The sequence below is a fragment of the Alligator sinensis genome, unplaced genomic scaffold (assembly GCF_000455745.1).
Source record: "Alligator sinensis unplaced genomic scaffold, ASM45574v1 scaffold400_1, whole genome shotgun sequence".
In the NCBI taxonomy this organism is placed as follows: domain Eukaryota; kingdom Metazoa; phylum Chordata; order Crocodylia; family Alligatoridae; genus Alligator; species Alligator sinensis.
In genome coordinates, this window is record NW_005841897.1 from 546,583 (window position 1) to 561,030 (window position 14,448).

Genomic DNA, 14,448 nt, shown 5'->3' on the forward strand with positions numbered 1-14,448 from the left:
TTTCCTGTTGCTCACTTTACACTTGCACTCAAGGAGCTTGGTGTGGACACTCATTTTAAGAGAAAGGGCCATTAATTAACATTCAGTGTTTGGATAATGACTGTTCCTTCAGCTTCCCTCATGTATATGTACCGTAATGGGCAGAGAGGACACACTGTAATATCCCTTGAATATTGCCTGTTTCCAACTAAAACAAAGGTTAGTTATTCACACACATGAACTGTCCGCATTTGAATGGGGCTCACCCTAGCTTGCCTGTCTTAAAGGCTCTACATATTTACAGTGCATTAAAAACATGGATTAGTCTTGTTACCTGCAAATCCTGCTCTCCCTGACTATACCTGTTCATGAAGGAGGGTTTCAGTTTAGAAGCAAAACAAGGAGATTTTCAGATTTTGTAGAATCAAAGAGAAGTAGGACTGGAAGGGACCTCCAGAAGTCATCCAGTCCATCTCCCAGCCTGAGGCAGGTTCATCCCTATCCAAACCATCCCATATAAACTGTAATCTAAGCTCTACATAAAATGACCGTCAACCCTGACGCAACACAGACCTAACACCTAAACCTGCAACAGGTAAAGCAGAACCACAGCAGTCAACATCCTGCTGTGAAATGTCAATATATGCTGAAGAGGTCCCAAGGAGAGGGCCAGCCCCACCAAGGCCATGCTACAAAGGACCAACCCCTGCCTGCAGTCTGTACCAATCTGACCATGGAGAAAATTCCTTCCTGATCCCAAATATGGTGATCAAGCTGACCCTGAGTGGGAGGGCAAGACCCCCCCTAGCCAGGAACCTTTGGCTTTGGTTCCAACAGGAGCATTGGCACAGCCCAGTCAAAGTCCCTGGCCTTGGCTGTAGCCAACACCCAATGTATCTGAGGAAGGCTTAAAAACACATGTAGCAGAATGAAAGGGGGCTGGGAGGGGCAACCATTAAAGCCCAGAAGCCTGGGAAATCTCTATAGTAGAACATAGACACAGCTACACCTGGATCGTCCCTAACCAGTGGCTGTCCAGCCTCTTCTTCAACCCCTCCAGTGATGGAGAGTCCACAGCTGCCCCAGGCATCTATCCCACTGCTTCGCAGTTCTAGCAGTGAAGAAGTTTTCCCAGATATCCAATCTAAATTTACTTTCTTCAACTTCAAGCCATTGGTCTGCATCCTCCTCTCTGCAGCAAAAGAGAGAAGGTGCTTTCCCCCTTTTTTATGGCAGCCCTTCAAGTATTTGAAGCTTGCTGGATTCTCAGATTGGGAATTAGCCTATTCCAATATCCAGTGACTACTAGCAATTTTTAAGGCCCCCTGCTGAGGAAACTAAATGAATAAATAAATTGCAGGAGGTTGAAGTTGGTTGGGAGTTTTCCCTCTTTACTGACTTGGCTTGCTATTGAGCAAACACTCATATAACTGCAGAAAGAGTCAGCCAAGTTATTAAAAAAAATAGCCCAGCATCTGTACTTGGGAGAAGTTAGCCCATGGATGAATGCTTTTAGGCTGTGACCTACTTCAGGCAGAGCTCACTATTGGGCTGTTTTCAGGGCAGTTTTTTTTTTACCAAAGCAGCTAATTTAGGGTTTAAAAAAAGACATATCGTCTGCATCAGCCCATGCTCCAACTTCTCCTTTAGGCATTTCTTCTTCCCTGCCTGGGGTCATAGTCTCTGCCTGGATAAGTTACCATTACTTCCCTGTCTTACCAGGCTTAGTAGTGTTGCTGTGAGCTGTTAAACAGCTGCTTTGTTCCACCCCAGTGGCAGCTCCATTTGATGGCGAGGTGACCTCACTGCTGTTTGTCAGATGATCTGGAGTCCTAGGCATTATAGAAGTGTAAGATGCTGTCTTTTACTGTCTGGCTAAGCCCCAGTTCTCTGTTTCAGGTCTCCTGGTGGACCTAACTGGCCAATTCAGTTACGTCTTCTATGCTTCCAGCTTCTTCATGGTGTCAGCTGCGCTATTCATGGGGCTCAGTTTCTGTGCTCTGGAGAAAAAGAATAAGCTGAAAGAGGCCCCAAAGGTGACTGCAGACAGTCCCTCCAAATACCAGTACACCGAAGTGCCAAGCAAGCCGGAGGCAGAGGGGCAGGCCCCTCCTGCTGTCATGTATATCACCAGCATCTGAACAAACTGGAACCCAAGGAATTCCAGGGCACGTGCACACAACTTAAGTGGAGGCAGGTAGGAAACAAGTGCCTGCTTTTCACAGTGACCCATCCTCCTCCTGCCGGGAGCTTCCACTTGCTGGGACTATGTATGTCAGCTTCCAGACAGAAGACCCAGAGGAAGGGACTGAACCCTAACACCCCTCGTCAGCCTGCAAGCCAAAGAACAGACAGCACTTTCTTTTTATGCCTGATGCGAATCACGAGGCAATGACAGAAGTCATTTGGTGACATCATGGGTAATTGAATCTAGTTAGCTTCAAGTCTATGACTTTTTTTTTTTTTTAAAGGCCGATTTCTTTTTCAAGTACAGCTGTTTTTAAGACCAGAAAAGCTCTATTAGCACATCGGCCTCTGCACTACCACAGCTTCCTGACACCAGCGACATTTATCAGTCCTGGACGAGTTACACATTAAGTCACCTTGTCTGAACACACCCTTCTGGCAAGGACCAGAAGTGACACTTAACCACCTCCCACAGAGGGGCTGGGAGAAACACTTTCATTTCAGGGGAAGAGACGCTTCTGCCATGTCCCCCATCTCTGAATGTGGAAGTTGTTATACGGGATGCAGAACTCAGGCAAGTTTCTTCTGTCAATCACATCTAGGCCAAGTGGTTTTTCTTACGAGCTAATGACCAAAAAATGAGCATTCTTGAATTTCAAGGGCATTTTCAGGGAAACAAAGGTTTCAAACCAAACCCCAGGGAAACAGGGCAGACTCAGAGTGCCTGCATTTTATAGCCAGTTACTTCTCAAGTGCTTTCCTCCACACCCTTGCCCAAAAGAGCTGTAGGACAGGATCTGACAGTTATGGCCAGCATAAACATATTAAGACACTAAAAGGAGCAGCACTTAGAGATGGACATTTCCTTCTCTGGCCTTGTTCAGGACCAGTTCTTTGAAAAAAGTCCTGGACTTGCCAGACACAGGGCCAGTTTCAGCACTGATGTAACACTCAGAAGGTCAGGGTCTTCTCTGGTATAAATGGACCTAAGTCAACCCTAGATGCTTGGAGTTAATGACACCCACTTTCTGATGAATAAACGAGTCCACACTGATGTAACCTAGTACTGAGGAGATAAAAAGAAGTGGAAAAAAGTATGTGGGGAGGAATTTCATTTAACCTCCACTTTACTCCAACCTCCAATTTGTAGCCTTTCCTGCTACACTGCTCTTCTGTTGTTGTAGCATGCATGTTACATCAGCTTTAGACTCCATGGACCAAATTCAGAGGACAGGTAACCTGTGGGTACGAGTTTCTTGCTGCTGAATGGGTGAGTCCACATGAGCACCAAGGAATCTAGATCAGTCTGAAGTCATGCTGAAGCAAGCTTTGACTTAGCCATCTTAGCCTCTTCTCTGGATTTGGCCTGGGATAGCAGCCACTGCACTGGCTCTTCCATGCACTATAGTCCTGATGATGAACTTTGCTTTTATCCCACTTCAGTTCTGATTCAAGGGTAGCAGCCCTCTCAAAAAACACTGGAGCTGGAGATTAGCACGAGAATCTCCCCACTTTCAAATGGTTTTAAGACTTGCTCTAGCAGTCCCCAGGATAAAAGGTGCTAAAGACTTCAATTCTAGTGACAAAACCAAAGCTGCTATTTGAGACCAATGCAATTATGGGGTCCCCGCCTGCCAAACCTAGAAACCAAGGAATTAAACCACTAGAAAGCTGACCCCCTGTGCTTTCTGAGACTATGAAGGTATCTGTAACTAACCCTGTTGGGTCATGATGTATTGCTTCCACTGTCAACAAGTGCCTATTTTAATAGTGGTCCAGGATCCCTAGAGCATAACATACTTTACACTTCTAGATCAAACATCTCCTCAAGTAAGGTTATTGCCAGATTTACATGTAGCCCTTTGCTTCCTAGAAGTGATGGCATCTTATCTCTAGTTGCATGTTTTCAGCAACTTCCATAAAGCTCAGATGGTCAATAACTGCAAAGCAATTACTTAGTGTCACTCAGCTGACTGTACACAACTACTGTTTCATACCAAGGAAATGTGTGGATTTTCTTCCTCACTAGAACCAATCAATGAGAAAGGACCAAGTCTCAACCCTGTTCTAGCTTCAATAAATAAAGGAGCTAGACAACAGCATGTGCTTCAAGCGATGTTTGTATTCAATATAATGTTTTACATTTCCGGTTGTTCCTTCCCAGCTGACCTTGTCCTCAGGAGGGAGAATCGCATGATCTCAAAGTCTCTCTGTCATGGCCAAAATGGACATGATACAGGCTTAGGCTGGAACCTATCAAAACTGCCTCGAGCCAGACAGCAAGGAGTCCCAGGAGGCATCTTCTTGTCCTTCAAGAGTCAAGCAATGCAGACAGCACTGGAAAGAAGTGATGGGTTGGCCTGTAGTAACTGCTCAGCAGGACATAACAGCAAAGAGGTTAAGACAGAAAGTGAACAGGGGTGTCAAGAACCATCTTGCTAGTCCTGTGTTACAAAACCAGCCCCAGAGGTTGATTTTCATCCTTTTCAGTGGGAACGGTGGGGGGAACGAGTGCGGGGCACAGAGTTAATAGGTGATGCATCAAATTCCTGATTAGGAACGGCATACTGTGCTCCTGGGCTCCAGCCTGGACTCTGTTTCTCTTCTCCCAATTAGCAGGATCTGGAATCACTTCTCTTTAGATTATAGCTGATCACTGTAGCTACCCTTTTAGATGCAGCCGTTAACATCCTTCAGCCCTGTCACTCCACAGCCCTTCTGCCTCCTGTTGTAACCTAAAGACCTGAGTAGGGTCTCCCCCTGTGTATATATGCTAAGGGGCATGCACACAGGTGGCAAAAACATAATAAAAAGTCCCCCTTGCTTGGAGAACAGGAGAACAGGAAAGGGAGGCCACAAGCTCTAAAGATTGAGAACATAAAGAAAAAGAAACCCATAACAAAGGTTCCTTTCATTAGCTTAAGGTCATCCAATGATGCAAGGCAGCCCCACTTAATTACCAAGCATAACTGGTTTTTACCGACTTCCCATAGACAGTCAAACTGAAATCAGCTTTAATTATATACAAACACTAGTGCCTCAACCAGATTATAAACTACTAGAACCTAGGCAGAACAAGGAGAATTAGCCAGGGACACCCCCCCCTCCGAGGCCCCTTTGCTCTGTTTGTTTCTGCAGGTCTCATCAACCTTTGGGCTCCTCCGCACTTTTGCAGTAAGCGTGTCTGTGTACGGCTGTGGCATACAAACCAGGAAGTTCAGACTTAAATATTCAAGGATTCTAATCAAACTTCACATTCTCACTGATATTTAACCAATGGAACCATTGCTGCGGTCCTATAAAAACCAGAGCTGAGAAGGGTGGCATTCAGACACAATCTGTATCATTCCAGCTGTATTTAAGGCACTAATGACTGTAGAATCAAGCCCGTCCCTAGATTGCCACGCTGGAGCCTGGGGTGATACACACATGGTACAACCTAAAACTCACCGAATTGCAGCTGCAGGGGCTACCCCTGTACATGCCTCCTCCATGATATCATCCTGGTTGTCATCAACTGTCCTGGCAAACACCTGGCAGGGACAGCAGTCAGAAAGGCTCTAACAATCCCTAAGATAAACAGCAAGTGTCACATGCCAAAAAGATGAGTTCATGGGATCCAATTCTGTATGCTGTTGAGTGGTCTCTAAAGAAAACCATGGCAGTGAGCCAGCTTAAAGGGGACAAATGCACCCACTCTCCCAACAGGTCTTGTCAAGAATGTGACTAGTATTGTGTGTCAGCCTCCCGCAAATCCTACATTAAAGTTCTCCAACTCAGAAGCCAGGTGAACGTTGTCTCACCCACCTCCCAGGGGGTAGCAGCGCCACCACAAAAACATCCCCCCACACACACCTTCATGCTCAGAGGATGAACATGAGCAGCCAGGGCGATGCTGTCAACAGAGCTAATAGCATATGGGATGCATTAACAGATGCATCACGAGCAGGGCTAAGGAAGTGATACTTCCTTTCTACTCAGCGCTGGTGAGAGCCCAGCTGGAGTACTGGGTCCAGTCCTGGGTGCCGCACTTCAAAAAAGATGTGGACAATCTTGGAAGGGCCACAAGAATGATTAAGGGCCTGGTGGACAAACCTTGTGAGGAAAAAGTAAGGGATCTGGGACTGTTCAGCCCGGGGAAGAGAAGACTGAGGGGGGACTTAGTGGCTGTCTACAAGTATGTAAGGGGTGTACATTGGGAGCTGGGAGAAAAACTGTTCACTAGGGCACCCCAGAGGAGGACAAGGAGCGATGGCCATAAACTGTTAGAGAATGTTTCAGGTTGGATGTAAGGAAGAACTTCTTTACGGTAAGGGTGACCAGAATCTGAAACAGACTTCCCAAGGAGGTGATTCAGTGTCCAACCTTGGAAGTCTTCAAGAGGAGACTGGACCGACACCTTGGTGAGATCATTTGATCTCAGTAGTATTCCTGCCCAGAGCAGGGGGGTTGGACTCAAGGATCTTTCGAGGTCCCTTCCAGCCCTTAATTTCCATTATTCTGATTCTAAATCAATCTGGGCTTATGTCAAAGCAAGAGAAAGACCTCAGAAAACAGAGCTAGTGGGTCACAGGAAGACAAGCAAAGCTGGGTCCCTCACCCTGAGCTGATAAGTGATTTTCCCACTCGCTAAGTATTAAATACTGTGACCTGAAGTGCATCCCTATAGAACATGTACTAGCAAATCCAGCTAACGCAGGCTCAAGACACATGTGCAAGAACAGAAGAGTGATGGTCCCTCTCCTTTTTTCCTCTGTACAGAATTACAGACTGAGGGACCACAAGTTCAGACCTAGTTACCCTCTTCCTTCCCTGCTCCTTCCTCCCCTCCCATTCAATCCAAGTCCCCTCATCCTTCTCTCCCCCCCACCCCCCATTTCACTTCAGCATCATTTCACCTCCCAAACCCACCTCAGTGGGCTTCCCCCTCCCTCACAGCCTCACACTGGCCCCCGAATTTACTGCTGCCCTCTGCACACCACTTCTATTTCTAGAAACCTCAGCAAAGACAACAGATCTAGTTCACACCAGAAAAGATTTCCCAGTAGACTCGTACCAGCAAGCCCTCCTAGGCAGACGCAGCTTGGACCAGCAAAACAGGTGCTTTTGCAGCATAGCTATGACCTGCTCCCCAAATAACATAACCCATGCCAATGAATGCATTTTCTTCTGGTAGGGCTCTGTGCATTAGGGCTTCTGCTGCTACAGAAGTGTCTAACTCAGTCATTAACAACTTGGTTGACATCACTATATCCATGGTGGTATTGGGGGAGTACAAACTTGGCAACTGCACTGAGCTCCAAGTTGGACAGAGACCCTTCTTGCATTACAACAGTTTTGGTCTGGTTGCTTAAAAAGCACAAGGGTCCGAAACAGACCCACCACCTAGGGCCCCTCAAAAAGGTGAACCCCACCACTGATGACACCAGCAAAAGTTTCAGCATAGGTTTGTCCTCAACCTATAAGCCTGGGTAGAAGTACCACCGTATCTAACTGGCTACAGCCAGGTCATTTGGCATCATCTGATGTGTAACTCAGTACTGCATTTAACTCGCTTCATCAATCATTTGTCTCTGGAATGAGTTCCCTGCTTCATAGGTTAAGCCTTGCCCACACTCTGGAGCTGCACTCATTTAGCTTAAATGGGTTTAAAAATGAACTTTACTTTAACCGGTTTCAAATTACTGTCAGTTAAGCTGATGCAACTCTGTATTCAAACCAGGGCGCTGTATTGCTAGCCTGTCATGGCCTCCCATGTTTCTGTTACAGCCCAGGCTTCACTCCACTTTTTCTGTTCTCAATCTCACATCTGGAGGTGCCAGTATTATTCCCACTTTACAGTCTCTGCCTCGTCTCTCTCTTTTAACTCTTGTTCTGACATTTCCCTCCCTCTCCCACTCCCTGAGCATCTCAGCCCAATGATACATTTCAAAAACACACATCATTCCTCCCTTTCCCACCCATGCACGCACTGCCCCTTCCCTGTGAATTTTTGCTTCTCAAATCCGTTTCTCTAATCATTTACTGAAGTAAAGAAAGGGGGAGATGCTGGGATTAAAGACTTCTGTTTTGTCCAGGGTAAGTAAATCTTGCGCTGCCCGGGCCTGCCAAGAGGCTGATCAACATCATGAGTCTGGGAACAAGCTGTTTGTTCTCCTAGTAGCGACTCGATGCAGCGATTACCAACAATTCAGAGAAGTTATGGGACAAGGGACAAATAGTCTGTACTAGGGAAATACAAAGGTGAGCAGGTAACTAACACAGAAGAGAAATGCTGACCCTCCCAAGAGGGTCATTGAAGACTCCACCGTCCAGAACCGCAACGACTCTCCACGACTTGCTGAGTCTGAAGTGCAAGTACTCATCTCCTGACCAGGGAGAGTGGGCCCTTCATTTTTTCAAGCAAAAAATATAGGCAAAAAAAACCCTCTCTCATTCAGAGCAGGAGGCGGGCTGTGAATGTCACCCCAAGCAATCTTCAGGGGTCAAGATTGGGTGTTTTATGCCTGAGATTTTCAGTCCCACTTTAGGGTGAGCCATCAGGCAAAGACACTGGCTACACGTCTTATTGGCTGGGCAGAAGGTGCGCAACACCCACCCAGCGGAAACAACAGGTTAGAAAAACTCCTTCAGGCGGCACGTATGCTCATGCATGCAAAAATACAGCCGAGCCGTTTGGGCCCTCGTATATCAGCTCTTGACAGAAGTGGAATTATTATGATTCCATTTTCCAGACGGAGAAGCCAAGATGAAGAGGTCACCTCAACGAGGAAAGCAGCCGTGCCCCGGCAGGTTTAGCTAATGAGTACTAGTCAGTGTGTACTAGACCTTTCCCCCAGTGCAGATTCAGGGCAACCACCTCCTAAGGTGCAATCCGTGATGTGAAGTAGGTAAAAGGGCTCTGCCAACACCTGGCCTGGCCCAAACCCAACTCCTCTCAGTGCCCGGGGGTGGGAGCTCCTGCTCTTGGGCCCGCAGCGCTCCCGCCTCCAGGAACAAGCCGCCCCCACCCGGAGACACAGGAACCACTTCCGGCTCAGCGCCTTCGGCAGCCACTTCCGCCCTTCCCTGAGCGTCCCTATACGTCACTTCCGCCCTCTGTCCTGCAAGGTGCGGGGCGGCGGGGAGCCGCTGTCCCACGTGAGCCCACTCCCGCCCTGCCGCCGGTTCGGGCCCCGCGCGGGGCAGCGTTGGGCTCTCACGGGCCTCGGCGCAGGTCTCGCCATCCCCGGGCCCTTCCCCTGCCGCTCTGCTTTCTGCTCCATGGGGTGTGCTCCCTGCCTGTTCTGCTTTCTGTTCCCAGCCCTAACTGCTGCTCTGCTTTCTACGCCCTACCTAATCAGCTGCTCTTTCTGCTCCCAGCACTGTGCTCCCTGCCCAGTCTGCTGCTCTGCTTTCTGCTCCCAGCCCCATCCGCTGACCGGCTCGCATGGCACGCCCACGCAGGTTGGCCACACTTGTCCTGGGAGAGCAAAAAATGCTTGTGGGAGTCAGCCAGGGAAACTGCAGCTGTCCCCAGCCCTGTTCCGGTCCCGCCATGTTTAGCGGCAGCCCGATCCAAGCCTCGACAAGGTTAACGTTTGCCAGAGGACCCCGTGACATCCCCCTGGGGGGTCTAAAGGGACTCCGAAGAAAATCCAGGGACTGTTTAACGCTCACTCAAACATCTTTGTATTAATCTAGCAGCGAAGATGGGAGACTCCAGGGCCCTCCAAAATCAAGCGCTGTTGTTCTCTTTGCAGGATCAGTAGGATCCAATGGATCTGGGGCGGCTCGAATACCTGCAGGCGCTTGTCACTGAGTTTCAAGTGACGGAGAGTTCAGGTGAGACTGTGGGATGCAACTTTTTATTTTATTAAGGTGTTTGCTGAGCTTCCGGGTCAGAGCTGGCTGCTCTGCGCGGCTCTCCCTCGTGCACTGCGTGGACTGCCCCAGTCTAATAGCGGGGGTGACACCCCAGGACTGGCACACCATCTTCAGCAGCCAGCAGCACACAAAAGGACAATGTGGCTGGCATTACCCATTCAACACCACAGCCTGAATGACCAGGTGCCCATTTCCCGCTGTACCAGCTGGGAGTAGCCTTCAGGATGATCCAAGAGCAAGGCTTGAATGTGAGCCTCTAGAGCAGTGATTCTCAGCCAGCGTGCTGTGCGATCCTTATAAGGGTGCCATTGCAATAACAAATCTACAGGAGTCACAAAATAAACCCAAGAGATTTCAAATAGGAATCCACAGCGTCAAAAGCATTGTGACCTGTTGGGGTCTTTCCGAATTCTCTGCAACAGAAGAATTGCTGGATTGTTTTTTCCGCAGTCAAAAAAATGAGCGCGAGGTGAGTTTGCATTTTCCATGGGGTGCCTTGAATTAACCAGTTTGAGAACCACTGCTCTAGAGCCGAAGTAGGACACTGCAGCAGTATAGTTACTCTGCTACCACATCATAGTGGATTCAGTTATAGCTTGTCCCCATTATCAGTTGTCCCTTTCCTGAATCTGAAGCTGCTTTTATGTTGCAGAAGCCAAGGAACAAGTACTGGCTAATTTAGCCAACTTTGCCTATGATCCCAAGAATTATGAATATCTCCGGCAGCTTCAAGTCCTTGACTTGTTCCTGGACACACTCACGGAGGACAACGAGACTCTTGTGGAGTTTGCAATTGGTAAGGATTATATTTAAACACTTATCGAAGTGCTAATGGAGCACTAGCAAGTCACGGGATGCCAGCCTCACGGCTTCGACCCAGTGGTCCATTTGAGCTTTGGAGAAAGAATGAGCCACTGCGACAGAGATTAATTGTGCTGTTTAATGTAATAGTGGATGGCAGCCAAACATAATGGTGATAAGAACCTCTCTAGGATACAGTAACTGGAACAATGTAAGGGGAGGATGAGAGAGCAGGAAAGGAAGCTGGGGCTTGTTATTTTAGCTTAAGGCAAGTCTCCCCTTCATTTCAGTAGCGTACTGCAGTGCTAACAAAATACATATTTATAGGACTAGGCCAGTCCCTCAATACTGGAACAACAACTCAATTCTAATAGTTACTTTAAGGGAAGTCTCTGTTGCATAAGACAGTCATTGAGAACAGCTAAGGTTTTGCCAGACAGCCTGTGGAAGTACAATATTAATTTGTTACTCTTGCTCTTGTCAGCAGTTAATGGTAATGATTTATACCAAATAATACAATCCCATTACAGTGAGTCAGCATGGGCTAAATATAAACTTGGGAGCCAGCAATGTCAGATTTTAATCCCAAATGGCAAACAGGGTGAGATGATTGGATAATTAAATACCCCTGGGTCCCATCTATATTACAACTTCCTCTGGCAGGACTACAGGCAAGTAGCACACACTGTTAGTGTGGGGTGCCTGACAACTTAGTACTGTCCTTACCCGTGCACCATGTAACAGATAGTAATCAAATATTGTAAACACAATTAGTACTGACATACTACTTTTAATAACACCTTCCATCAGTAGATCACATAATTAAGCCTCCCTATACCCTCTGTATGAGGTAGCAAAGAGATTTCTAGAAACCCCTTTATTGATCACTGGATTGTAGCCATCTCTGGGATGAAACAGGATAACTGCTCAATTGAACTCTTAGGACTGTTAGCCCTCTATTTGTAAAAGTTGCCATGAGATTTCTAGTGACCAGGGTTCTGTGTCTCTCTTATGAAAAAGACGTTACCTCTGACAGCACAGTGCCCCCTAATGCCATAGAGAAGAGCAAGTGTTTTGGTTGAAAACTCTCTTTGAGGAAGGACGTGAGAGTAAATTCAGACCAGGAGGCAGATGATATACACCATGTTAATGCTTGTAAAACAACGTTCTGAGCGTTTCTTTCTATATTGGGATCTGGGTGTCAATGATGTGTAAACCCTTGCTTAGCCTTAGGGATTTTATGTACTTTATACAATTGCTATTGCATTATTAGAACATTTCATCCCCAGGATTTAGCTGGCTGAAAGGTTTGTCTCTCACTGCTCTAGAGGAAAGTCTCCCTGAAGGATAGGCCTAAGTCAATAGCAGCTAAAGCAAGGTATCTCGGGTAACTTCCCCTGCCCTCCACCCCCAAATATAGGCATGTTCTTACCCAAACTTTCACCAAACTAAAACATGTTACGATTTAGGCATTTTCATCTGAGTTCACATGTAGATAAGCCTTACAAAAGAAGTGAGCAGCCTGGTTTCACCAATGCACTTGAAACTTCAACGTCAGAGGTAAGGTGTTGCTAGCAGATGCTAGACGCGTCCTCTCTATTTCAGGTGGTCTTTGTAACCTCTGCCTGGATAAAACCAACAAGGACTATATCTTGGAGGCCAATGGGGTGCAGCCTATCATAAACTGCTTATCCAGTTCGAATGAGGAGACGGTGATGTCGGCAGTCACTACGCTGATGTACCTGACCACGCCGCAGTCTCGCCCACAGATCACAGCTCTCCCTGTGGTGGAGTGCATGTTGCGTTTCTCCCTTTCTACCAACAGGAGGTTGAGCAATCTGGCAGTGGTCTTCCTCGATGACTACTGTACACCTGTGCAGGTTGAGGAGGCCAGGAGCCTAAGCAAACACACCGCGGTAGGGATCCCCCTCCCAAAGGACTGAAGCAGCACAGAGCAGAGCAAGCAGCTTGGGGTAGTAACTGAGAGAGCTGGCCCTGTCTTCAGAGCCTGCCTACAGCTGCTGGGCACAGACCAGAGGGATGAAACCAAGTAGAAGGGGTGAAAACCATTCAGATGGAAGTAGCTTTGTTTGGAAAGAGGCAGGGAGGGAGCTGGGCTGCGAGAGCAAATATTTAATACAAAGCAGGTCATGTCTGGTAGAGGGTAAGCTGCCAAATAAGTTCTGACCAGTAAATGAGATCATTAAAATGCCAATGCTGTTAAACATGACTTTCTTACATCCACACCTGTCACGGCATGGTGGGCGGCAGGATATGTAACTGGGGGTTCAGTGCCCTGCCTCCTTCACCCAAGCATCCCAGAACACAGTACTGGGTACAAGCAGCTGCTGCTCCTCTTGTGAAGGATTCCCCCTCTGGCTCAATAACAACTCTCTGACAAGGTGAAATAATTTAATAGGGCAAGTGTTCCAGAAAGTTTGAAGGAGATGCACATCTGTGATGACTCAAAGTTTGTGAGTCATTCCCCATTTAGTATCGTCAGCCCTTGGTGCTGCCTGAGCTATGTCAAAGTGATTCCCTCAAAAGGGACTTGAATGCCAGTTCACAACCCAGCTGTTTCCATCTGCGATGTGAACAGCACTGTTTCCCTTCTCCATTACTTCCTGCGTTTGCTTTCCAATATTGCTCTCCAGTCATCGGCCCATGACTGCAGCCGCCTATGTGGTGGCTTAAGCTCCAAGTGCTTGTTATGGCAGCAAGTGAACAGGATGTGTTCCCAGCTTGGATTAGGCTCCACACCTGAGAAGAGCAAGGGAGAAGCTGAAGTCAGTCATCTTTGTCCTTCCCAAGCAGCAGTACATCACATGTGAACTTTCTCCCTTAAGTTTCCCAAACCTTGAATGGTGTCCTTGTCATCAAACAGCAGGTCGGCTGATACAATGGTCTTATCCCTGGTCAAAATCAGTCGATCCACAAACTCTGGTCCCAAATGCTTCTCCACCCACTTGTACTGTAGGGCAAAGAGCAAGCCATTAGACCTAGCAGCTTTAGAGGTTCACACTATAGATGCCAGACAGCTCCCAACCTAAATATTTCAGGCTTCAAGGCTAGGCTGTCTGTATCCCTTCCAGACCCTGCAATTTGGCTGTGGTTCAGGATACCAAAATGGCTTGTTTTGACCTGTACTTCCAACAGACTTTAGTAAGGACTGCATTGAAGAGGTCCAAACTTCATCTAGTTGCAGACCTGTACTGGCCATCTGCCCAGAGCTCACAAATTACATCCAGTTTGATTAAAAACTGTTCAAATACATAAGGCTTCATTCATTTCTTTTTTTCACCAACTTAAGGCAAGAGAAGCTCCAATGTATTCTGGAAAGTTAAATGACAGGAGGCAGCAGGAGAAGAGACTCAAGCCTTTGGCATGTAAACGTCTCCAATAATCAAAGGCCAAAAATACCTTTTAAAAGGCTGTGGACAGATGAACAAATTATACCAAGTTGAGAGAGGTTGCAGGGAGGGAAAGGGGTTGATTTCTTGTATGTCAGCTGATCTGCAGTAATCAAGTCTGCTCTGTTGTGCAGAAAGCAAAACTAAAGAAGGAAAAATTGCTTCTTAAGCAACTGTTAAAATTACCAATTTTGCTTCCAGCTTT

General features: G+C 47.2%; 3 protein-coding genes across 10 annotated transcripts in view; 2 read left to right on the forward strand and 1 right to left on the reverse strand.

Moving 5' to 3' along the window:
- The window catches only part of SLC16A5 (solute carrier family 16 member 5), a 22,380-nt gene extending 18,132 nt beyond the window's left edge, over positions 1-4,248 (forward strand). For all 4 annotated transcript variants that reach the window (XM_006018348.3, XM_014517238.2, XM_014517239.2 and 1 more), the window contains exon 5: positions 1,879-4,248. In XM_006018348.3, the coding sequence (XP_006018410.1) occupies positions 1,879-2,120 (242 nt within the window). In that variant the 3' untranslated portion in view covers positions 2,121-4,248. The remainder of the gene's footprint in view (positions 1-1,878) is intronic.
- Positions 4,249-9,233: 4,985 nt separating this feature from the next.
- On the forward strand, positions 9,234-13,058 carry ARMC7 (armadillo repeat containing 7). Of its 5 annotated transcripts, none has more exons than XM_006018254.1 (4): positions 9,234-9,306; positions 9,909-9,990; positions 10,685-10,828; positions 12,439-13,058. In XM_006018254.1, exons 2-4 carry the CDS (start codon positions 9,924-9,926, stop codon positions 12,774-12,776), a joined length of 549 nt encoding a protein of 182 aa, XP_006018316.1. In that variant the 5' UTR covers positions 9,234-9,306; positions 9,909-9,923; the 3' UTR covers positions 12,777-13,058. The 5 variants fall into 5 exon arrangements, with proteins under 5 accessions (XP_006018316.1, XP_025053220.1, XP_006018315.1 ...); XM_025197435.1 differs by having other exon boundaries at positions 9,258-9,276; XM_006018253.3 differs by having other exon boundaries at positions 9,265-9,382.
- A 353-nt stretch (positions 13,059-13,411) lies between these two features.
- NT5C (5', 3'-nucleotidase, cytosolic) overlaps positions 13,412-14,448 on the reverse strand; it is a 5,896-nt gene continuing 4,859 nt past the window's right edge. Inside the window, exons 6-7 of the mRNA XM_006018252.3 lie at positions 13,690-13,804; positions 13,412-13,593 (exon numbers count right to left, since the gene is read on the reverse strand). Of these exons, the coding sequence (XP_006018314.2) occupies positions 13,451-13,593; positions 13,690-13,804 (258 nt within the window). The 3' untranslated portion in view covers positions 13,412-13,450. The remainder of the gene's footprint in view (positions 13,594-13,689; positions 13,805-14,448) is intronic.

Excerpts from the sequence above, each read along its gene's own strand:
- ARMC7 (XM_006018254.1), top strand. The coding sequence starts at position 9,924 with ATGGATCTGGGGCGGCTCGAATACCTGCAGGCGCTTGTCACTGAGTTT. Across the intron at positions 9,991-10,684 it reads TCAAGTGACGGAGAGTTCAG|AAGCCAAGGAACAAGTACTG; the intron begins GTGAGACTGTGG and ends TTTATGTTGCAG. Across the intron at positions 10,829-12,438 it reads TCTTGTGGAGTTTGCAATTG|GTGGTCTTTGTAACCTCTGC; the intron begins GTAAGGATTATA and ends TCTCTATTTCAG.